Source organism: Myotis nattereri (genome assembly GCF_964212035.1).
Source record: "Myotis nattereri genome assembly, chromosome: 2".
Classification (NCBI taxonomy): Eukaryota; Metazoa; Chordata; class Mammalia; order Chiroptera; family Vespertilionidae; genus Myotis; species Myotis nattereri.
Window position 1 is genome coordinate 55,744,369 of NC_138076.1, and position 24,217 is coordinate 55,768,585.

A 24,217-nucleotide genomic window follows, 5' to 3' on the forward strand; every position below is an offset into this window, starting at 1 on the left:
GAGGATCACCCTGTACACAAATAAAAAGTCTGTAAAAGGTGAGACGATCAAAAAGATGGAAGCAGGAAGGAGGGCAGGGAAAGTCTAACAGGATTTCATTAGCTTTGGGGTCAAGTTACAGGGCAGAGTTTACAGAATCCGAAACCCATAAAGTGTCCACAGAGGAAGTGATCTTTTCTTCCTCTGCTGGTTCTACAAAAACAAAAAAGTCAAAAAAAAGGAAAACTGGTTTTCACTCTCTTTTGCTACCTTTCATATGTTCAGACAAAGAGAGTTTATTTTCCAGGGTCCTCAGATTGACAATCAAGCCTGGGTTCCATAGGCCATACTTCTGGGGTCTATAGTCAATTTTATATGCATGCAGCATAAATATTGTATATAATAATTTTACATACTTGCTGCTTCCAAGGAGGGTTTATAAAAATGTATATTTCTGGTTGAATTTAACTGCAGAGCGAAGTACTATGAATTTTTGTGTGGGGTTTTGTTTTTTTTTGCTAAAATAAAATTGTGCTTTGGAGTTTTTAAGAAATTAAAAGCATCATATTAAAAAATTTTAAATGCATGATTTTACACAGATTTATAAAGAATAATCCAAAATAACAATGTTGCACATTTTTTATCTATTGTAAATTAGCAGAAGGATACAAACTGTTTTTTTGTTGTTTTTTTTTTCAAAACAGATTCCATACATGAGGAATGGTTCATTCATCATTGGAAGATTTTTACTATGTCTGCTGTTAAATCAAGTCAAATAAAGGTTAAATTGAACTATAACAAATGCTGATTTATGTAGAAATCAGCAAAAATAAATTGTCAGGCAATGGGACTCTTTAGCTCTGTCTTGGTTGAATCAATTAGGATATTGGTCTTCGAAGCACTTAGGGCTACTGAGGCCCAAGGTCAAAGTTCAGACTCTGGCTGAGTGTTTACTTAGTTCCATTTTCCTGGGTCATAAACTGACACAACAAATGTTCTTAAAAACTGAGGATCTAACTACAACCACTATGCAGTTAAAATCCTTGATTTCATTTCAGTCTGACAACCAATCTGTTCTAAGCAGTGAGGAAACTGAGGTAAGGAGGAATTCCAGTCCTTTCCATATATTTCCACCTGAGTACCCAACAGAGGGAAAGGACAGAACACATATTCTTAGTGTTCCAAAACTAACCTAAAAGTTTCAATGGGATTTCTTCTCTTGGTTGCGTTGTTGTTATTGTTATTATTGGCTTGTGTTTTAAGAATGTACGTGGATTGAAATAGTTAGGTGGACCCTGTTTATCTTGAGGCTTCCTGTGTCCCCTGGTATATCTCCACAAATCCTTAGTTGTTCCTTTCCAGCTTTATTGAGGTATATATATATATATATATATATATATATATATATATATATATAATATGCAAATAGACCGAACAGCAAAACAACCGAACAACCGGTTGCTATGACATGCGCTGACCACCAGGGGGCATGCACAGAAATTGGCGGGTGTCGGCAACAGGAGGCAGAGCACGGAACATGGCGGGTGTCAGCTGTGGCGGGATGGTGGAGCAGGTGAGCGAGGGTGCCAGACAAGGCGGGGTGCTGGTTGCTGTCGTCGGGGCAAGCCTCTGGTGGTTACTGAAAATTCTTTGCTCCTGCACACCGTAGTCCCGCCCAGAGCTTGCACCTGCTGCTGGCACTGGCCCTGCTTGCATCTGCTGCCAGCACCTGGCGCTAGTCCCAATTGCTCAGTGCTGTCAGTGGGTGCGAGTGGCGGCTCCTGGCCCTGATCGCCCCTGAGGTCTTCTCCACCTTCCCCTGCTCCTGAGAGGTGATTGGGGCAGCAGCCGCCGCTCACACCCACTGCTGGCTCTAGCCCCAATTGCTCTGCGCCATCAGTGGGTGCAAGCAGGGCTGGCGCCGTCAGCACATGGGAGCAGCAGCGGCGGGAGCGGGGTTTCCAGCAGACAGGGAACTGGGGGCCGTGGAGGGAGGGGCCAAGCAGGGGTGCAGAGGATGGGCCAAAACCTGCCCCCATACCCACCAGAGGCTCGCAGCCCACCGTTCCTTTCAAGGTGCACAAATTCGTGCACTGGCCCCCTAGTTGACATATAAAATTGTACTATATTTAAAGTGTACAAAATGATTATTTGATATATGTATACATTTTGAAATGATTTCCACAACAAATTAATCAGTACATCTATTATCTCAAATAGTTCCTTGTGTGTGTGCATAAGAACCCTTAAGATTCTCTTAGCAATTTTCAAGTATATGATACAGTATTATTACTATAGTCACCAAGCTGTATATTAGATCCTCAGAACTTATTCATCCTGGAACTGAAAGTTGGTACCCTTTTACCAACCTCCTGCCATTTCACCTCTCCCTTAGCCTCTGGTGACGACCCTTATACTCTCTGTTCTAGGAGTTTAAATCCTTAGATTTTTGAGAACAGCATTAAGTAACTTGGCCCAAGACTTAGAATTAATGATTGGTTGAGAGTTCTATCATATCCTGGTGAGTCTAGATTCAAAAGCAAGTGAGGACCACTATGTTATTCCATCCACCACCCCTGGGAACCCACAGCTCAGGCCCCGGTTCCATGAATGACAAACAGATGCCATGATTGGCCAGGCCGATGCCCAGGCCAAACCACAAAGTAAGCATATGGTTTTTTTCACCTCAGACTTCCCTTTCAACTGCCTTTATCTTCTCAGGTGGAGGTCAATGTTAATAATTGGTTCTCTGGGGTACACAGGATTTGGTGATTTCTGTGTTGTAAATAAACTCACCATGACTGATTTTCAAACCCAATACCATCATTAAATGTGGAGATGAGACAAGATATCATTAATCAGCTCTTTCAAGCAAGTGTGAGACTGGTATAGCATCTTCATCTATCCATACTTTGTTTAGTGTCTACTCCATTTTCTATTCTTGTTCTCAGTGAGCTATCAATCTCTATTATGGCTTTATTATAATAATATAATGACTTTCATTTATTGAGGACTTATTACAAATCAGACCTCTTCTAAAGCTCTATATGTATTATTCATGTAATCCTAACACTGATGCTCAGACATAGGAAATATTTTTATCTCCACCTATGGGTGAGGAAACTACAGCAGGTGGAGATTTAATCTATAATAATAAAAGGATAACATGCTAATTAGACCGGACGTCCTTCCAGACGGCCTTCTGGATGAAGCCAGGGCTGCAAGGGAAGCTGGTGCCGGCAGCCAGGGGAAGGAAGGCCTACTCTTGCACGAATTTCATGCATCGGGCCTCTAGTTTTTATATAAGGCCCCCTCCCAGGTTAATGAAAATCAGATTCTATGTGAAGGATCATGTCATCTGATTTTTTCTAATCTCCCCATGTAATTCTTTTTTTAATTTTTTTAAAATGTATTGACTGATTGGTTTGAGAGAGAAACATCAAATTGTTGTTTGGCTTATTTATGCATTCATTGGTTGATACTTGTACTAGTATGTGCCCTGACCAGGAATTGAACCTGAAACCTTGGTGCATTGGGAAGATACTCTAACCAACTGAGCTACCAGCCTAGACTCCCCATGTAATTCTAATGTTGCAGCTGGGGTTTGAGAATCATTGATCTAGAAAACAAAGAAGAACAATTGCTATTTGAAAAAATATATAATAACTTTCCAATTAAAAGTGGCTAGCTACATGTTGGGTCTTGGATAAAGCTCAATTCACACTTCTATTTGGTTATGCAGACACACACACCATACATGAAAAACCTCTGTAGAGATTAATAAAGTGAGAATGCAGACAATCTTCAGGATATGATGCAGTTTTTCTAAAAAAAAATATTCTAATCTAAATATCTCAATAAGTGAGGTAGCAGTAGTTTTTGAAATGTCTAGCTTTAATTTTAAATATTCTTATATTGTTATTTACTTAATTTCCTTAATTTGAGGTCACCAGATAAAATATAGTATGAGACATACTTATGCTTATTTAAATCAATTATTGGTTGTTTATCTGAAATGCAATTGTGACAGAGTGTCCCATATTTTTATGTCTTTAATCTGTCAAGCCTGGCATAATTTGGGGCTAGAATTTTCATGCTTTGAATCAAAACTCAAGTATTATTTTCCTTCATTTTTCATCTTCCAAACTTATCCATTCTCCAGATTTGGCCTAGTGATTATGCCAATAAACAAAATGGCTTTACTATCTATTTACCGAATTAATTTCCAATGATTTTGATCCTTAATATTAAATTATAAATTTACTACAATGGTCAATATTTTTATAGTTTGGATTCCAGGAAACTTTTTAAGCAATTGAACACAGCCAGAAACCAGAAATGTAAGGATTATTAGGCATGCGTTTACATACAAATTGAAAATGTCTTTATGACAAAAGACAAAACAAAACAATACTAAAAGTAAGTTTGAAAAATAAATGAAAAATGGGGGGGGGGGCAATATTTAGATTCTAAAATAAGAAAGATGAAAATAAACAAAAGGCAAGCACCCCAATTTAAAAATAGACAAAGGATATCAAGTTGAATTCACCAGAAAAAATGCAAATGTCTAGTAAATATAAGAAAATATGCTTAACTTCAGAAGTAAACAAAGAGATACAAAATGAAACAATGAGATGTCATGATTCACCTATCAGATAACACAGATTAAAAATTTTGACAAAACTCACTATTGGTGAGAGTTTTAAAAAAACACTCCCTCTCATAAACTGGGAATAGAAATGTAAACTGGAATAATCTTTTAGTGAGCTTATTAGCAATATTATTAAAATTTTAATAGGCACAAATTTACCTCAAATAAATCCTATTTCTTTGAATGTTTGTCTGGAACAGTGCTCCATTGCTTGTAAGTTACAGTCCTCCCCCAACTCATGAATAATTTTGCCCTTGAACAAAGGGCATAAAACTCATTACTAAATTGCCTTAGTTTTGTCAGTTGATATGTCCTACGAGAGTAAGACAAATGTGCAAATACATATTAACAAGAATTCTTATCACAGCATAATTCTAGCAAATCAACCTGTCCTCAAGCCCTCAGAAACAGGGAATCTATTCCTGGCTGGTGGTGCTCTCTGGTTAGAGCATCAGCCTGAATACAGAAGGTCTTGTGTTAGATTCCTGGTCAAGGGCTTGATCCCAGTAGTGGGTATGCAGGAGGTAACTTATCAATGATTCTCATCATTGATGTTTCTATCTCCCTCTCCCTCTCCCTTCCTCTGTGTAAAATCAATAAAATATATTAAAATAAATAAATAATTTTAAAAAAGAAGAAGAAGAAGAAGGTAGGACATGAAAACAACTTATTTTAACAATTGTATGAAGTTCTTGGGGAAAAGATGCCAAATATGGGAAGAGAATCGTTTGTCTATTGCCACAAACTCTGGCCCAGCCTGAGGCTGAAATGCCCCTATGATGTCTTGAATATACTTGCAGGATTCTTAGCCAAATGCCATTATAAAATTACATTGGTCTCTTTCACCCACACCCTTGGTACATATTCAAAGAATTTTAGCTTCTTAGTGAACCACTTAAAATTTGTATTATCAAAATGAGAGGATGACAGATAGATAAACTGGGGCTCAAAGAGATCAAACAACTGCCCTGCTCAGAGGCTGTGTCCTTCATGAACCTCTTGCACTGCTCTTAAACCCTCAAGCATCAGTAACATCCAGTTGTAAACTGCCTTAGTGGATTCACCCCAATGGCTTTCTAGTATTTTCATGGCTATTTGCATAATCTCCCATTTAGTTTGTCAGTTCCTTGCAGTCAGAAACTAGTTAGTTCTTATCTCGAACTCCCTGAGCAAAGTGATAGAGCCATAGCTCCCAGGCCAAGGCCAAGAAGACAAGAATTTTGCCCCCATAAGGCCATACCATATTGACATTAAATAAGTGAGAGCCCTTGATATGTATTTTCCCTCCAAATTCTGGAGATTAACGCTTGGTACATAGTGTGACACTCTAAACCTCAGAATTCTGTTGGATTATTATACTCTAGGCATGTGCAAATCCACCTTTACACACAACATAATAACCTAAAGAATAAAACATGGCATTCTAGTATCCAACAAATACCTCTGCCACAGATCATTTGATGTAAGTGAATATACATCCTCCTCTCACAGGGGATAGAACTTCAACACCAGGGCAGACACAAATCTCCATCCCCCAAAATAAAGTTAAGTTCAGTGCTGGATAAAAGCCCAAATGTGGAAGCCACTCTGAAGAAGAAAGACATTTCTTATGCCTACAGACTTCTTGAACAGGCAATTCATTATGAGTAGACTTTCCAGGCAGAAACAACCACATCAGCCAAATCGGCCAGTCCCTTCTTCCCTAAAGTGCTCTACCTACTTTGAGAAGGTTACACATGAAAACAAAAGTTAATATAAATTCTGACTTAAATTAATAGCTGAATACAGCTAATAACAGTCATTAAAACTTGTTCTAAATCTCAATGTGTGTTCTCACACAAATAAGATACATAAAATCAAATTGTGCTTACTAATTTTCAAAGTTATTGAAAATATGGAGGCAAAATAGCTAATTTTACCAAATAAACTACCAAACGCATTCAATTGAAATTATCACTGCTATTTATTGAGAGCTTCCCACGTGTTAAGCTTTATATATATTTTATATCATGCAATCTCCACAGCAACCCTTTTACAGATGGGAACTACAGTTAATTATTTCATTTATTCACCCTATTTAAAAATAACATTTAAGTTCCTTAAATTGCCAGACGCGTCAGTGCTGGGGATAAAATGGCAGGCAAAATCTGACTTGGATTCTAACCTCATGGAGCTTAGAATACAGTGAAGGAGACCGTTATTAGTCAAATGATTACTTAATTTTGTAGCAGAAAAGGAAGGAAGAGGAAAAAGAGAGATTTGACCTAGTCATAGAGGTCAGAAAAAGCTGTCCTGAAAAAAATCACAACAGAGATTTAAAAGATAAGTAGGAGTTAATATGGCAAAAGGCCAGAAAAGAGAATGTCCCTTTGGCAGGAAAGAGGTAATTTTGAGCAACCTACAGGTCACGGCTTCAGAGCAGAAAACAGGGCAATGTGGTGTAACAGATGACTGGGAAGAGCAGGGTGCTGGACTACAGGACCTTGAAGTTGGGTTAAGGACTTGAATCTTTATCCGAGGAATAATCAGAAGCAGGGGATGCTTAAATGTTTTGGGTTTGCCCAATGTGGCCTAGATTTCAGAACCTATGAGGATATTTAAGAGTACAACCTTCAGTATAATTTTCTTTTAGGAATTACCATTAAAAAATAAGCAATGATAATTTTAAAGGTCTGATTTCTAACTTGGCAAGTGCATTATGTCAAAATCTTTTAGAGTATGATACAGGTATGGTGAAAAGCGTATTTCTCAAAATGACAAGGAGATTTTCACAAAGAACAAGAAAAATAAAATGATTCACTATGTGGTGGCTTTCTTGCAGCTATTTTTAAAATACATTCTTAAAAGTTAGCAAAATGCTAACTTCTTAATTTGAATTTACAGATTAACATTTATTTTAATTAATATTGCCATACTTTTGCCACATGTACTTTTCAAAGTAAGAAACTCATAGGTGTTTACTTTAATCTATATTCTCTAACCTTCTACCATCCACCTGTTTGATAATTTCTTGATCATATAGTTTAAGAATAGGTGTCCCCTACAGGCTTCCTTTCTATTACATGAAAATTCCACAAAGATTTATTTTCTAACCACCATGCTATACACCTGAAACTAATACAAAATATTATTAAATGTAAACTATAATTGAAAAATAAACGACACAAACATTTTTATTTTATTTTTTTAATATATTTTATTGATTTTTTACAGAGAGGAAGGGAGAGAGATAGAGAGTTAGAAACATCGATGACAGAGAAACATCGATCAGCTGCCTCCTGCACATCTCCTACTGGGGATGTGCCCGCAACCCAGGTACATGCCCTTGACCGGAATCGAACCTGGGACCTTTCAGTCCGCAGGCCGACGCTCTATCCACTGAGCCAAACCGGTTTCGGCACAAACATTTTTAAAAGTATTTATTTTTGCCCTAGCCAGGTGGCTAAGTTGATTGGAGCATCACCTGTGCACCAAAAGATTGCAGGTTTGATTCCTGGTCAGGGCACAAACCTAGGTTTTGGGTTTGATCCCTGCCTAGTCAGAGAGCCTATAGGAAGCAACCGATGGATGTTTCTCCCTCACATCGATGTTTCTCTCTCTCTCCCCTTCTCTCTCTCTCTCTCTCTCTCTCTCTCTCTCTCTCTCTCTCAAATCAATAAAAAAAAATATTTAAAAAAAAGCAAAACTCGTTTCAGTTACGTCCTGATAAATATGCAAAACACAATGATAATTTCCAGGATAGAGGAATGACTTAAATTCTGTCATTAAAAAATTTAAAAACTTTTAATTTGTTGTCACAAAATTAAGATGTTAAATATTTACTTATTTTGATTACATTCATTAGTTTCACTTATTGGAAAGCACTTATGGACTGTCTAATGTTGAGATTGGAATCAATCCTTTTTTAAGAATGAGATGGTGAAAAATCTATTTCCATTCCAGGACCCTAACAAAGAAGTCCAAAGTAGGCCTGATGTATACTCTCCAAATCCTTGGAATAGTTTGTCTTTTTAAAGAGACTCTGCCAACAGGGAGTATGTATAGAAAAGCTATTTGATATAATCCCACCATATTCATAAATGATTCATAATTCACTGTAACTTCAAAACACTTCTTGTCCAAAGGCACAAATTAAATCTGCATACACTCTTATTCCATTTCCCTAATTGAACATTTTTATGTTTACACTGTTGTTAACTGAGGTTAGTTTGGGACTGGCTGGCAGCCTTGATATTATTGTGGCATCTGGACCTTAAGAATGGCTTTAGTGGAATCTGTTTGACTACATCTTCCTTAGAGAACAGGTTGAACTTCCTATGCCCTTCTAATCAAGTGTCCACATAATGAGAAGTATAAAACCAAAACTTCCTATTTATTCAGAGGCTAAAATCTCCCTATTGCTATTAAAGTTGGCCAGTAATATCTAAATAATCATTTCAACTTATGATTTTCACTTATATGAAGCATTAGCATCTGGGTTAAAAAAATTCAGGGGAAAAATGGGCTTACATGTTTAAAACAAACAGAAAAAACAAATAAACCTAGGGCTATTGTGGGGAGAGTAGGCAAAGCAACAATATACTGTTTCCACTGATTGCACTTTCTCTGCCTACATCAGTCCTACAAAGGAAGACCCTTGACGTTCAGCAAAGAAATAAATATATTGGAAATAGAATGAGAAAAATCATGTTGGCCAGCACAGAAATACTGTTTTGCCTTGTTAAAGAACTTCAGTCCACACCTGATTTTGCATAAATTTCAGTAATAATGTGCATAGATCTAGCAGGAAGATTGATTAACCAATAAAAACCACAAGATTGAATGTAAGATTTCTGAAAAGACTAGACCCACAGGAGCCACGAAGACTACTCCTCTTACCCTGGGATAACTCCAGATCTTTCCCAAGTTGATTTTGGAATAAAGGACATCACCGAGTTGATTTAGGAATAACGGTTAGATGCAGAGATAAATTGTTCCCACTTCTCCAAGCCGCCTAGATAAGAACTCAAGTGGTCCATTTTTAATTCCTTTGCATGTTTTAGTGCAGCCACTCCCAATTCCCTCTTAGAGGCAATATCAATAGAATTCAGAAAATCAAAGCAATTCAAAGTGTGACATGACTCGCAATGCTGCCAAAATCAAAAGGTCCATTATTGGAAAACCCTTTAATTGAGGAAGTGTAGTGAAGCATGGGAGACTTGGTTGGAAAGTTTGTAAGGAGGACGTTCCAAAAGGGAAGTGGGCTGAAGGCAGGCTGCCCTGTTTCTCAGAATTCCAACTGAAGGCAGCACCCCTAATTGCTTCTTGACCTTTCCAAACAAGTCTGTGCACGTGCAGACCCTCGGGTGTTTACCGGAATCCTATGCTTAATCTTTAAATGTCATTGCTTAAAGGACACTGCAGACACATGTATCCCCCTCAAGATTACTTACCCTACTGATTGTATCTTAAAAATAAACTTTATCTTAAACTGCTGTTATAATAAAAGCCTGACAAGATAGGCAATTGAGGCTGTCTGGTCCCTTTAGCCAGGCAGTCCCTTAGCCCTCTCTTTCACAGAGAACCTGTGTCAGAGTAATCATTCATCCATTGCTCAGGGTCTGCTGGTCAGCCCTGACAAGGAAGGTCCCTCTCAGAAGAGTCCCTGCAGAAATTAAGTTTATTATTGCAATTGAGATCTGAGGAGAAATAATGGTTGAAAGACCTAAATTGCTATTCTTAGAAACAGTATACACTGGTGTGCTCTAGGCTGGGTTTAAATGTAAATAGATAAATAAATTTCCTTGATTATAAAACTAACAAAATAACCAAATCATCAATGGCTATTAATTCTTCTTTGTTTCAAGAACACATCATATCCACTGGGGGGGTAGGGGAGGCCGGGGGAAGGTCAAGGGGGGGAAAAAAGGAGACATATGTAATACTCTTTGTAATACTTTAAGCAATAAAACAAAAAACAAACAAAAAAAAGAACACATCATATCACTGCAAGATTTCTCTTTGGTTATCAAAACTGGTTCTGAACCCAGTAAGGTCAAGTGATTTGGTCAATCTCCAAAAGTAACTGGAACTAGAGTTGCTTAAAGCTACATTCGCCTATTACTACACATAAATCAGAAGCTTAGATGAGTAAGTGCAACCTTGAAAATATCTGACTTAACTAGGCCGACATACCTACTGGTAAAAAAGCATGTCCGCATTGTCCATCCTGATGTCTTCTACCAAAGATAAAAATAAGCAAAATTCATATAGGTCCCACTCAGGGGACCTATAATACTTTCAGCAATAAAGATTTTTTAAAAATAAAAGTAATAAACAAACAAACAAGCCCAGCCAGCATGGCTCAGTGGTTGAGTGTCAACCTATGAACCAGGAGGTCACGGTTCAATTCCCAGTCAGGGCACATGCCAGGTTGGGTTTCAGGCTCAACCCCTAGTTAGGGGCATGCAGGAGGCAACCAATTAATGCTTCTCTCTCATCTTTGATGTTTCTATCTCTGTCTCCCTCTCCCTGCCTCTCTGAAATCCAGAAAAAGTATATTAAAAATAAATAAATACATTGAGAATAGTTATAGCTATAAAAGGAAGTAAATCCAAATAAATGAATATGGAAAGTAAAATGAAGGCTGAGGTCCCAAATGTATGACATACAGTCCTGTTCAACTGTTAGGACTAAGTAGGCATGTTACCCCCAGAATTTGGAGAACTTGGTGCAGCATGAGTTTCCATGGACTTGATATTTTTCAACATTGAGCAAATGGCAACACCTATTCAGGCATCAGGGCTGCCTCTCTGGAAGTCTCCACAACACATTTGAAAATGGACTCCATTGTCAAGTTTTGCATAACATTCTTTCATAATTCCAAGGAATCATCCAGAATTAATCCCAGTCATAATTTTGTAATGCAACATGAAAATCAACTTGGGAATTCGTTACAAGAGCTGCACCAAACGCTTCATTGTGTGTACATGCACATGCATACACATAAACATAATTCCTCTTAGGGATTATAACTCCCTAAGTAAACTTTGAAGGCACAATATACTGCTTTATACACCATGTCTGAAAAATAATAATTGCACTACATAAAATAAATAGTAAGGAGTAAATTAGAAAGAATCCAACAGATTTCTGTTTTTACCTCGTGCTTAAATTATAGGTTAAATGTTTTCCCAGCCAGCAAGTGGGAGGCTGTGGGGAAGGAGGGGAGAGCTAGATTACATGGGATTCCTTCTAGCTCATGAAAGATAAATATAATTTCCTAGCTTCTTCCCTATTGACTTGATAAAAATATAAGGTGCTCCAACCAGCCGGAAGCTCCTTTTTTAAAATTCCATTTTATGCTTTGATCCAGAACAACCTGTCTTCGCAGGGTTCCTGCAGCGCTGGGAGAATAGCATGGGCACAGTGTCTTCTAAGCAGCAGCCTGCGGGGGCAGGGGATTGAAGAGGCGAAGCGAAGGCGTCTCTTTCACCTGTTCTGCGGGCGCTGGGCAGCGCGTTCCGACCAGGCTTGCACAACCTGGCTGTGGCCCCCAACTCCTTCTTCTTGGTAAAGGCTGGAGTTCTTCCGAACCCAAGGTACCTAGTTTCGCATTACAAACAGAATGTGTCGGAGGAGATGATAGAGAAAGCTACCTGCTATGGCATTTATGTTACAAATACTTTTTTTTTTTTTTTTTTTTTTTTGCATTTTGAACCAGCCGACCTAATGTATATTTTATGAGTAAAAGCAACCTCGCCAGAGTTTTGGGGAAGAAGGCTGCCGCAGCCCCGCGCCTGGCGGGCGCCCTCTGGCGGCCGGACGCGCCGTAAGTGCCGCGGCGCCTGCCGTCACCCGGAGGCTCTCAGAACTAGGGCGTCGGGGGAGCGGCTGGCGTGGGGAGGGTGGGCTCGGTAGATCGGCGCCTGCGGCCCCCGGGACGCGGAAGAGCCCTCTCACCGAGCCTCGCCCACCCTCACCCGAGGGTGGGGGGGCACGTAGGCCAGCGCCCGGAAATAACGCATGGCACTTCCCCTGCCATCTCTGGTTCTAAACCCCGGGAGAGGGGGGAGAGCCCTAACGAAACATGGAGAAGGGAGGGCGAGGACGCCGCGCGGCAGGGAAGGTGCCTGTCCGGGACGTGCGAGAGCGAGAGCTCGGAGGGGGCCGCGAGTGCCAGGGCGGCTGCAACGGATGTGGGCTGGAGCAGGACCTAACCCGAGGAATCAAGCACCACGTTTTCCTAGCACCGGAGCTCCACACGGGGGCACGATCGCAGGTGCTATTCGGAAGTACTAATCGTACTTCCCTGTGAAAACATTCTGTAAATCACTTGAATCCAATATTAGGAGTTTGTGTATGTGTGTGCGGGGGCGGGGGGGGGGGTGTAATTTCTCACTGGTACTCACGCGCAAGCACGTTTCTTAGTAACTGAGCGGCAGTTAGAGCAGTGCGTGTGTATGCATTTCTATCTTTACATTTTTAAGTAGGAAAATGCAGTTCATATTACCGAAATTGACAATAGGGTCTTCTTGAGAAGTATTCTAGGTCACAGAAGAGGAGGAAATGAAGGATGACTGTCCTGGGTAAGAAGAGGAGGAGGAAATCTGCTGTGTAACGGCGAGCCCCCCTCCCGTTTCAGAAGCCCGTGATGTGGCCCTTACTAATCGTGTGTTCATGACTGAATTAACTATTTATTAAAGGGCTTATTGTATAACTTCCACCAGCTATTGTGTAAAACAAAACAGAGAGAGATCTTCAAAAAGCCTCCATGTATGTAGCTAACTACCCCTTTAAAATAAAATCTAATATCAAAACCGAAAAAACTACAAATTAACACAATCAAACTCAAATCCCCGGCCAGAGCAGAAGGTACTTGAAACTCGAATCTGCATGCCGTCCCTCTAGGACACGGCTCCGAGGTGGGGGAGGCGGTGGGTGCTGGTGCCTGGTGTATAATCGGGTTAATCCAGTAGACAAAGAATAAACCAATAGCCCTCCCACCTCACTTCCCGCTCCCCTTCCCCTCCCCCTTCTTCTCTCCCCGTCGCCCCCTCGAGGGGGATCCGAAGAGGGGAGGTGGGTTTGAAATGGATTCTGCCATAGTCTTTAAACCTGCAACTTGTTTTAAATGCTAACATTGAGTGGCCCGAATTAGTTTTAAATGTTTATTCCTTTTCCTAGTGGCGGGGGTGGGGGGGAAAGTTCCATAAGTCAGACCGAGCCTATGGCTCGTCCGCATGGCCTCTGGGGAAATCTTAGGGTCAGGGTTTCCTTGAAACTAGATAAACTGACCCCGCGGTGCCCAGCCGGCCCCGCGGGCGCCCCGCGTGACGGCGCCCGGGCGGCAGGACCTGCCTGGGGACTCGCAGGGCGGCGCGGTTGCCCTTTTGAATGCCTCCTGCGGCTCCGAGCGCTGGCGGGCGCTGGAGTGTGAGTGAATGTAGCCCCGCGGAGCCAATGAGCTGGGACCGGATGCGATATATCCTCTGGGACAACAACTGCTCTGTTCCGCCTCGGATCCACATGACGCCACTTACTGCTGCCGCGGCCGCCGCAGAGCTCCCTGCCTCCTCCGGAAAGGCGAGGGCGCAGGCCAACCGCGAGCCCCCCCGGCCGGGCCCCAGACCCTCCTCCTCCTCCTCCTCCTCCTCCTCCTCCTCCTCCTCCTCCTCCTCCTCCTCCTCCGCCCTCTCCTCCTCCGCACCCACCGCCCCCGCCTCGGCCTCGCCGCCGCGCCTCCACAACGCCCAGTCTGCACGGCGGAGAGCTGCGCGCCGCAGCGCGAGCGGAGGAGAGGGGCCGGCGGAGCGCGCAGCGCCCAGGCCCCCGCGCCCGCCCGGCCCGGCCCGGCCCGCGGCCCCGCGCCGCCTCCGCTCGGACGCGGCGGCAGCCTCACGGCTTGGCCCTCTGGCTTTAGGGTCTCCGTAAGGCCGTTTTCTTTTCTCATTCGCTCATCTGCCAGGAAGAGAGACTCGCCGTTGGCGCTTCGGCCTCCAGTTCATTGAGTAAAACGAGTCAATAACTCCGCGTGCGCTTCTGGAAAGGGGGGGTCGTCGCCTCCAGCCCTGCACCTCGGAGTGTTAATCGGCTGGGGACTTGGCTCCGGATTCTCCTCTCCTTTATAACTCGCGCCGATTGCCCCGAAGTTGGACTGAAGCAGAGTTTGGAAAGAAGGGGCAAAAGTTTGCATCGGGGCTGGAATTATTTGCACCTCGCTGGAAGAAGAGAATCCAACGGAGAGGGGTTGGTGCAAAGCCGCGATCACGGTGAGGCGCGTTCGGCTCTTCCCCCTCCTGGCGCCGTGGCCGGCGCGTTTTGGGCAACATGGAGTAGGTGCAGCCGGGTCGGGAGTGGGGTTTCTCTCCTGTGGCCTCCCATTCTCTAGCTCCCAGGTTCCCCGGGGAGATCCTGAGAGCTGCCCGCGGGTCTGCCCGGCCGGGGGCTCGGCCTGCCTGGGCGGAGGCTGCAGCGCGCTCGGTGCAGAGTCCCCGGTCCCACGCGCCCGCACTCCGGGGGGTTGGGGTGGCGGAGGCTCGCCTGGAGTCGGCTCCCAGCCCTGCATTGGTCCCGAATTCGGCGCTGAGAGTAGGAAAGGGAGAGAAACCCTGTGTTTTCCAGGTCGCCGTTGCAGGCGCCCGCATTTCTAACCTGTACCCCTCGGGGAAAGCGAGGCGAGTCCTGGAAGAGGCTGGGGTGCTCGCGGGACCGAGGGCGCGCGAGTCGCTCGCCTCGCGGGTGGAAAAGGGAGAGGGGGCCGGGTGGGGGAGCCCCCGCCTCTGTCCCGTGTGGACAGAGCCCGGCGCGGGTGGGAGCGTCGCCCTGCCTGGCGCCGGTCGCTGCGGATCGGAAGTGCCGCTTTCTCTTTTTTCCGTTCTCCGTGGTCGGCCTGGGTCACGCTTTTCATTATTTTATTTTTGGAAGATCGGGCTGACCCAACACAGGAAGAAAGTCATCAAGCGGTCGCGATCGTTTTCCATTACCTGAAAATAGGTGGCAAAAGAGGCTAGTTTCCCCCCCCCACCCCCTTTGATTGGCTGATCTACTTTTTTTTTTTTGTTGGCGCTGCTGTTTTTTTAATTTGGAATCTCGTGCGTTTTTACAAAGTGGTTTCTGTGTCGTTTTGCCCCACCCTTGTGCTGAAGTACTTTCCCCCCTAATCCTAAACCTGATCAGACACTTCTTCATGGGGGTTTCAAAGTAATTTAAAAGCGGGACTAGGAGTGAGGGGACTGCAGGGCGGGGGACGGGGGCGCGGTTGAGAAATAGGCCAGGGGTCGGCAGAAATAACTTGTAAAAAAAAAAAAAATCTCTCCCCAAAGATGCTTCTTTCCACTGCAATCAAATCGCGGAAAGTTCCCAGCCCAAGGGTATGGGTCCTGCATGCCCGACGTGCAGCGGAGCCTTGGGAAATGTCCTTTATTTGAAAAGTGATTTCTCCTTAACTTTCAGAAATGTAGGTGTGTGCAAGTTGCAGGCGCACCGGTGCCCCTTGATGGAATCGCCCTGTGTGCGCGGGTTAGACCTCCGTGTCGCGGCTGTGCGTCTAAGGCAGGACTTGTCGTTCTCCAGGCGTCGGGGCTGGAAGCCAGTGCCGGATGTGCGTGGGCCTTTGCGGGAACGCCCTGCGGTGGGCTACGTGACCTCTGCCTGGGGGTGGAGTGGCCCGGTTGGGATCTGGGAGGCAGCTCCCTGCGGTGGGGGGGAGTTTCAGCTGGAAAGGGAGGGCTGGGGGGGTGTGCTCCAGAGTTTCACTGCACACCCCCCGGAGGCGCCCGCCCCCCGCCTGCCTTTCGCGGCGGCGATTGCGCACATGGGGGCCAACCTGCCCCCCGGGCTACCGGGATCCGCACGGAGACCGAGTCCCTCGGGGCCCTGACTGTGTCCCACCTGCTGGGGACGGTGTTGGAGCGCCGATGGAGCCGATAAACGCCGAGAAAGCGAGGGCAAGGTTGTCTTGTCTCCCTTTCTGTTGGGAGTGAGATCCGGTTTCCAGCTCTGCTTCTGCGGGATTGGGAGGCGTGTGTCACCTGCCTGGGTCTCATTTCTAAAAATCAGAGGTTGGGTAAAAGTCTACTTTTGCCCTTTTTTATTCATTGTAGATTTAGTGGTAAAGGGGATGGTAGTTTTTATAGAGAGATTGTAATTAAAGCCATGACTTGTCAGAATGATAGATTTGAGACGTGACACTTGAATTTTAAAACACTTCCGGCTATCACCAACCGGTTTATGTTTTCAAGTACTTTCTTTTAATCTTTTTTTTTTTTTTTTTTTAAAGAAACGGGCAAAGCATTTAAGATTTTGGCATAATTTATTTCTAAAACAGCTACAGAATTTAAGTTCTAGGCAATCGGACTGTAAAATATCTGACTCTGAAGTTGAGAAATTGAAAATAAATTCCGTCTTGCTTGTGTGAGTTTGCTTGATTGTGTTCCTGGCACCTAACAGGATTTGAATCGATTTGTTTTTAATTCTAAAACTTTGTGCCTACTGTGTATTGAATGATAGTGCATGACTGTTGTAAAATTTATAACTATTTTTGGGGGGAGGAATATTTATTTTTTGCCTGCCATATTCATCATATGGAGATATTATAAAGTTACAAAATACTAGCTAAGTAATAGTTTAAGGTATTTGATGTAAAAGCAGACTTAAAGTAAGAATTTCCAGGGTGTATTTATTGATGCTAAAGACAAATGACCATGATAATCTTAATTTGGAAAAAGTGTTCAACTTTTGAAAATGTCCGTTGCAATGGTTATGTTCTAATTCCTTGCAATTTTTACAGGGAACCTAACCCTTGCAAATTTTATGTTTATTTGAATAAGGAATTGATACTTACGTGATTGAAACAAAGTCAGCTTTGTGTCACTACACATCACAAGATTAAAGGACTGTCAATATCCAGCCAAAATTTTACGTTTTGGTGCCGGCATCGATCATGTGGCTATTCTAATCATTCCCACAGCCACTCGGGTGCAATTCCTGTTTCTCTAGAGGAAGTGGGAAGTGAGGAGTTAACTCAGGTGGGTGGAGAGTAGGAAGTATCCTGGAGTGTAAACCTGCTCTTTCCTCTTGGTTTCTGCAGGAATTCAGATGTGTTCTAAGCCTGCTGGAGTGACCACACTTCCAAGACTCGATGGAGGCCAGAGCTCAGCGTGGCAGTGGGTCACAACCCTTGCTGCAGGCACCCCGTAACAGTGGGAGACAGCGTGGGGAGCCTGACCCTAGAGAAGCCCTCGTCCAGCAGGTGCACGTGCTGTCCCTGGATCAGATCAGAGCTATACGAAACACCAATGAGTACACAGAGGGGCCTACTGTTGTCCCGAGACCTGGCCTCAAGCCTGCTCCTCGCCCCTCTGCTCAGCACAAGCACGAGAGACTCCACGGTCTGCCCGAGCACCGCCAGCCTCCCAGGCCGCAGCACTCGCAGGTCCATTCTGCTGCACGAGCACCTCTGTCCAGGTCCATCAGCACGGTCAGCTCGGGGTCCCGGAGCAGCACGAGGACAAGTACCAGCAGCAGCTCCTCTGAACAGAGACTGTTGGGACCATCCTTCTCCTCTGGGCCAATTGCCGATGGGATAATCCGGGTGCAGCCCAAATCTGAGCTCAAGCCAGGTGAGCTTAAGCCGCTGAGCAAGGAAGATTTGGGCCTGCATGCCTACAGGTGTGAGGACTGTGGCAAGTGCAAGTGTAAGGAGTGCACCTACCCGAGGCCTCTGCCGTCAGACTGGATCTGCGACAAGCAGTGTCTTTGCTCGGCCCAGAACGTGATTGACTATGGGACTTGTGTGTGCTGTGTGAAAGGTCTCTTCTATCACTGTTCTAATGATGACGAGGACAACTGTGCTGACAACCCGTGTTCTTGCAGCCAGTCTCACTGTTGTACACGTTGGTCGGCAATGGGCGTCATGTCTCTCTTTTTGCCTTGTTTATGGTGTTACCTTCCAGCCAAGGGTTGCCTTAAGTTGTGCCAGGGGTGTTACGATCGGGTGAATAGGCCTGGATGCCGGTGTAAAAACTCAAACACCGTTTGCTGCAAAGTTCCCACTGTCCCACCCAGGAACTTTGAAAAACCAACATAGCATTATTAATCAGGAATATGACAGTAATAGGGTTGTTCTTTTTTTTTTCTTTCTCTCTTTTTAACACACATATGCAACCAACTAAACAGTTATAATCTTGGCACTGTTAATAGAGGGTTGGGATATTCTTTGCTGTTTGGAGTGAAATGCTTTTGTCCATGTGCCATTTTAACTGATATGCTTGTTAGAACTCAAGGTATGGGATACAGAAGCTGGCGACTCACACACATGTTGCGTAAGCTAAAGCAGCAGACACTCCTAGGCAAAATGTTTTGTTTGTGAATAGTCCTTGCAAAATTTGTAAATTAGCAAATGACTTTTTTTCCATTGTTTTCTCCAGAGATAATGTGCTATATTTTTGTATATACAATAATATTTGCAACTGTGAAAAACATGTTGTGCCATGCTATTTGGCACAGTCACAAAATATTATACTAATATGTTGTACATTCGGAAGAATGTGAATCAATCAGTATGTTTTTAGATTGTATTTTGCCTTACAGAAAGCCTTTATTGTAAGACTCTGATTTCCCTTTGGACTTCATGTATATTGTACAGTTACAGTAAAATTCAACCTTTATTTTCTAATTTTTTCAACATATTGTTTAGTGTAAAGAATATTTATTTGAAGTTTTATTATTTTATAAAAAAGAATATTTATTTTAAGAGGCATCTTACAAATTTTGCCCCTTTTATGAGGATGTGATAGTTGCTGCAAATGAGGGGTTACAGGTGCAAATGTTCAATATAAAATAGAAAATATATTAACGTTTGAAATTAAACAGAACTCTTGTCTTATTTCCACCCCCCCCCCCCACCCCCCTTTTTTCAAAGTGACAGAAACCACATTCTATGTGAAAGCTAGCATTTCAGGGAAATAGTTTCACTTATCTATAAGATTATTTTTATCTGTCGTTATTGCTTTAAAATATCGTGGAGGTTTGATGATTTTCAGAGGTAATTCTAGCCATCAGGAGAGAAATAGCTGAGCATTTGACACACTTATCTACATTAATCATGGGAACTTATCCTGGCTATCTCATTGCTCTCGTTCTTCCATCTGCTTTGGCAGATTTGCTGGCTTGCCTTTGTTTTGCAAGGTGGTTATTGTTTTAAATCTTAAACTGATTCATTTAGGAGACTCTCTAAAAGATTAGCAATTAGATTTTTTTTATATCCAGTATTAAGAACGACTGCCATGAAGCTAATTCAAGACCAGAGAAAGGAATTTAGTTCAACAAACATTTATTGAATATCCTCTGTCAGGCATGCAGAATACACATGCTTGTAAGTGAGGCCAAAATGTTTTATTGACTTCTATGTGTTGTTGTTTCTTTTCAGTCTGTTTGTTTTTAGACTCAAGATTTGTTTAATCGCCATGATACCAAATTCCTTATGTTAGGAAAGACATGGAAAACATAGCTTGTTTTTGGTTCACGTAAAGGGCATCATGAAATGTCATCCTATATTGACCTAATAATTCTAGCTCAAACAGGACAATGTGAGAGGGCCCTGTCTTATTTAATCAAATTACCCAGAAAATTGTTAAATTTTACTTTGAGAAAAAGATTCAGCATGACAATAAGTCTGTTTGCAGTTGTCTTTTGGGAGCAAACACAGCAAGCTGCTACAAGCCCAAATACAAGGGTTTTTTATTTGTAATAAGTCACTTGATTAATCAGTCACTTTGTGGCGGATAATTTTTTTCTTTCAAAGGCACAACTTTTTGCTGCCAAGAATCTCCGGAAGTCTAGGAAATGATTTACCTGTCATTATTATTTAATCTCTCGTTTCCTGTTCTAAAGCTCCTCCTCTGCTTAAGAGGACTTAGTACAGGTTGTCTTATGTTTTGTTTTTAACTGGCTTTCAAGGAATTATAGTCTCCTAACCCAACACATAGCTGTAAGGACTTTCAGTGTCTTCAAAACTTACTCCAAAAAACAGAAGGTTACAATAATTTAGAAATGATTTACTCGATAAGTTTCAACCTCAGGATACTGAATGTTGCAATCCTAATACTCTTTAAATTTAACCTTTAAAATGGCCTAAGAGGAAGAAGAATGTTGAAAAATTGGGCAGGGTGTCTTATTCACTGTCATTGGATATTTTGCAAGGCTTGTAAAGCACAAAAATTTTGACTAATTAGCTTTATTCATCAAAAACTGCCATATGGACTGATAGAACTTCTGTTAATAAGATTTTTTTTCCACTGCATAAGCAGTTTTCAGTGTTCTTTAGACAAATAGCATCAGAGCCCATTGGGTGTTTATTGAAGAAGAGTAAGAATCCTTCACTGAGTCAGTCTCTAGATAGTCTGAGGGTGTGGCCTAGGAATTGGCATTTTTTTAAATCCTAACCGAGGATCTGTTTATTGATTTTTCAGACAGAGAAAGCGAGAAGAGAAACATCAATGTGAGAGAAACCTCTATCAGTTGCCACCTGTACACAGCTGTACCGGGGATCAAACCCGCAACCTTTTTGATATATGGGACATAGCTGAAACCAACTGAACCATCCAACTGAGTGAGGAATTTGCATTTGTAATTGTTCCACTAGTGGTTGATTACATGCAGTTTGAGAACTGACCAAGGAATTGCTAATTTTCCTCTTTACTTTTTTTTATGGAGTTGGATGTAAAGCATAATTCACTAGGTTGAATGTAGAACATACTGAGAAAAGGGTTTTGTGTTAAGTATTTATGAAGTCCTGATGAAAATAAATACTTATTTAAAGATAAGTAGGAAAATTGGATTCCTCAATAAGCTTCCAACCTATTAGATGTTGAGTTTATCTAAAAAACAGTATGGAATTCATTTTCAGAATACAGAAAATTACATTTTTATGTCTTAACAGATTAAAAGCAGCTGGTGCTCTTCAGTGCGTTAAAGGGAATTTTTAAATTTTGCAAGTCATCGCACGGTGATGGGAATAACCACCTCAAGTTCTTAATCTCTGAATACATGAAAATTCATAAATACCATGAGTTTAAAATCATTGCCCATTATTTTGATACTGTAGTAGGTTCAAAGTACAAGGACACAGCAAACATCAGTTGACTGCTAAACACGTATGGAAATCTTAACTATATTTTTCTGGCTTCTTGCATTTTTGTTTTTTTGGAAACCTATACATTCTCTATAGTGAGATTCATTTAAGAGTGACAGCTTGAATGTTACTTAAAACATTCATTTATGTGTTTTGAGGAGATGTTATTTAAGGCCCTACCAAATTTCTGCCTTGTTGGAGCATGCTCTGGGGTTTGACCGAAAAAAGAAAGTGAAAACTTAGTGCAGGTACTCCCAACCAAACTAATGCATAACTTCTTGCTCTAGCGTACGAGTCTCTCTCTCTCTCTCTCTCTCTCTCTCTCTCTCTCTCTCTCTCTCTCTCTCTCCTGCTTGCCTCCAGGCGATGTAAGTTAAGACACTGATGATGTCAGAAAAGTGAATGCGCTCTTTGCACAGTGCTGTGAGGTATCTAACAGTCAGTTAAGGGGTTTGATGTAATTTACTAACTTTTGAGCATATAGGTCAAAATTCAAAGGTTCAATAGGTTTAGAATTTCACTTGCAGTTATAGCCACATTAGTCCTTTTGCCTTTCTCTCTTTAATGTGCAAAAGGAACCGAATGTCAGTGCAAAAGTCTAAACTTTGAGAACTGTTTAGTGTTTAGTGTAGATCAAAAACAAGATTGTCATCTTGTGCAGAACATTATAATTGAGTAAAGAAAAATAAAAGTAGAATATTAACTAATTACAGCAATACTGTATCACTACCCATTGTTTGGTTTTCATTATTCATTAGCGCAAAAGTTATGCTAATTTCTATTTTAATTAGGACAATTGCCTCATTTCTCTGACATAACCAAGGGTGGGTCTCACAGATTGAAAACCAGAGCAGAATTTTAAGATAAGGCCTATCTGACTTGGCCTAACAGATCATCAGAGTTGAAGCTATACATCTGGAATACTTAATAACTGGTTTGGCTGTTCATGGAAGGACAAAACTGTTAGACTATATATATATATATGTGTGTGTGTGTGTGTCTGTGTATGTATGTATGTACATATTTTCCACATGGTTCTCAAAGCCTATATATATCCTATAATTGGATTTTATTTGGATGCCACACCACCATCCTCATATGAAAGACAACCATGTGACTACCACTAATGACAGTACACCTCTGCACGAAATTAAACCAAAAATATTAGCTCGACTGGTGTGCTTCACTAGTTGAGCATGAACCAGGAGGTCACAGTTTGATTCCCATCAGGGCTCATGCCCAGGTGGCGGGCTCAATCCCCAGAAGGGAACATGAAGGAGGCAGCCGATCAATGATTCTCTGATCATTGATGTATCTATTTCTCCTCCCTTCCTCTCTGAAAAACAAAACTAAAATATTTAACAGTCAAAAAAGGAAAGGGAGATAGAAATAGAGCAAATAATAATAAAAAGATTAACACAAACTTTTTATCCACGGCTAGCAAATGTTTTACATTTTTATTCAAAACTACATTTTTATTGATGAAGAATTTTTAAAAGCCAGTCTTATTTGCAGCTAATGTTTTTTAAGTAAACTATTAAAAGAGGTTAGAATGAAGCCTGTTGCCTTGGCCTTTGGCATGGCTACATGAGACATGTAAGGCTTCAGCATACCGGAAGGAGTGTATTTCTCAAAAACAGTTCTGATACACAATAATTTGGCTTAATACATGGACCACATGGAATGCGTTTGGGGCACGAAAATAATTTGGCATTCCAAGTTAACAAATGTTTTTTGAATGGCTACTCAGTATGAGTCACAGGACTAGCTGATATAATGCAAAAGGAAAGAGCTACCAACTCTATTGTATGACAGAACATTTCAAATGAAGACACAAGCAAGGTGCCATGACAGTACAGATACTGGAAAAAGCCCTGATGCATTCTGTAGTGGGTTTGGTCTCCAGGTCTTGGCAATGGTTACTACATTTATTTATTTATTTATTTATTAAATATGTTTTTATTGAGAGAGAGAGAGAGAGAGAGAGAGATCCATTCAGGGTCAAGCCTGAAACCTGGGCATATGCCCTGCCTGAATGGGAATTGAACCCATGACCTGTCGGTGCATGAAACAACGTTCAACCAACTGAGCCACACTAGCCAGGGCAATGGGTACCACTATTTAAATAGCCAAAGAGTTTTTGCAAGGAGAGATAAAACAATTAGTATTACTCATGAAATAACATTGTAAATTTATTAATATTCTAAATCCTAAATGAAATGTAGAAATGCTGGATTAATAGTTGGACAGCTATGTTTTGCTATGTTTATTCTTAAAGGTTCAAAACCCAATAATACCTTTCCCTAAAAAATATGGGTTGAAAAATACATTTTTAAGATGTTTAAGAAATAAGTTGGAAAGGTCCATCTATTCTTGCAAATCCAGTTTTGCTGGAATTTCACTTCTTGTCATTAACCCATAGTTTTAGTCTGCTTCTGTACATAGAGTAGAATGAATATTTGTGACGAATGAAT

General features: G+C 41.9%; 1 protein-coding gene across 1 annotated transcript; it reads left to right on the forward strand.

The window, feature by feature from the left end:
* The first annotated feature begins 14,611 nt into the window (after window positions 1-14,611).
* SPRY2 (sprouty RTK signaling antagonist 2) lies at window positions 14,612-19,477 on the forward strand. The gene is made up of 2 exons (XM_081084639.1): window positions 14,612-14,880; window positions 17,700-19,477. The coding sequence occupies exon 2, from the start codon at window positions 17,751-17,753 to the stop codon at window positions 18,696-18,698; it is 948 nt and encodes a 315-aa protein (XP_080940765.1). The 5' UTR covers window positions 14,612-14,880; window positions 17,700-17,750; the 3' UTR covers window positions 18,699-19,477.
* The last annotated feature ends 4,740 nt before the right edge of the window (window positions 19,478-24,217 follow it).

Coding starts and splice junctions, on each gene's coding strand:
- SPRY2 (XM_081084639.1), top strand. CDS start 17,751: ATGGAGGCCAGAGCTCAGCGTGGCAGTGGGTCACAACCCTTGCTGCAG.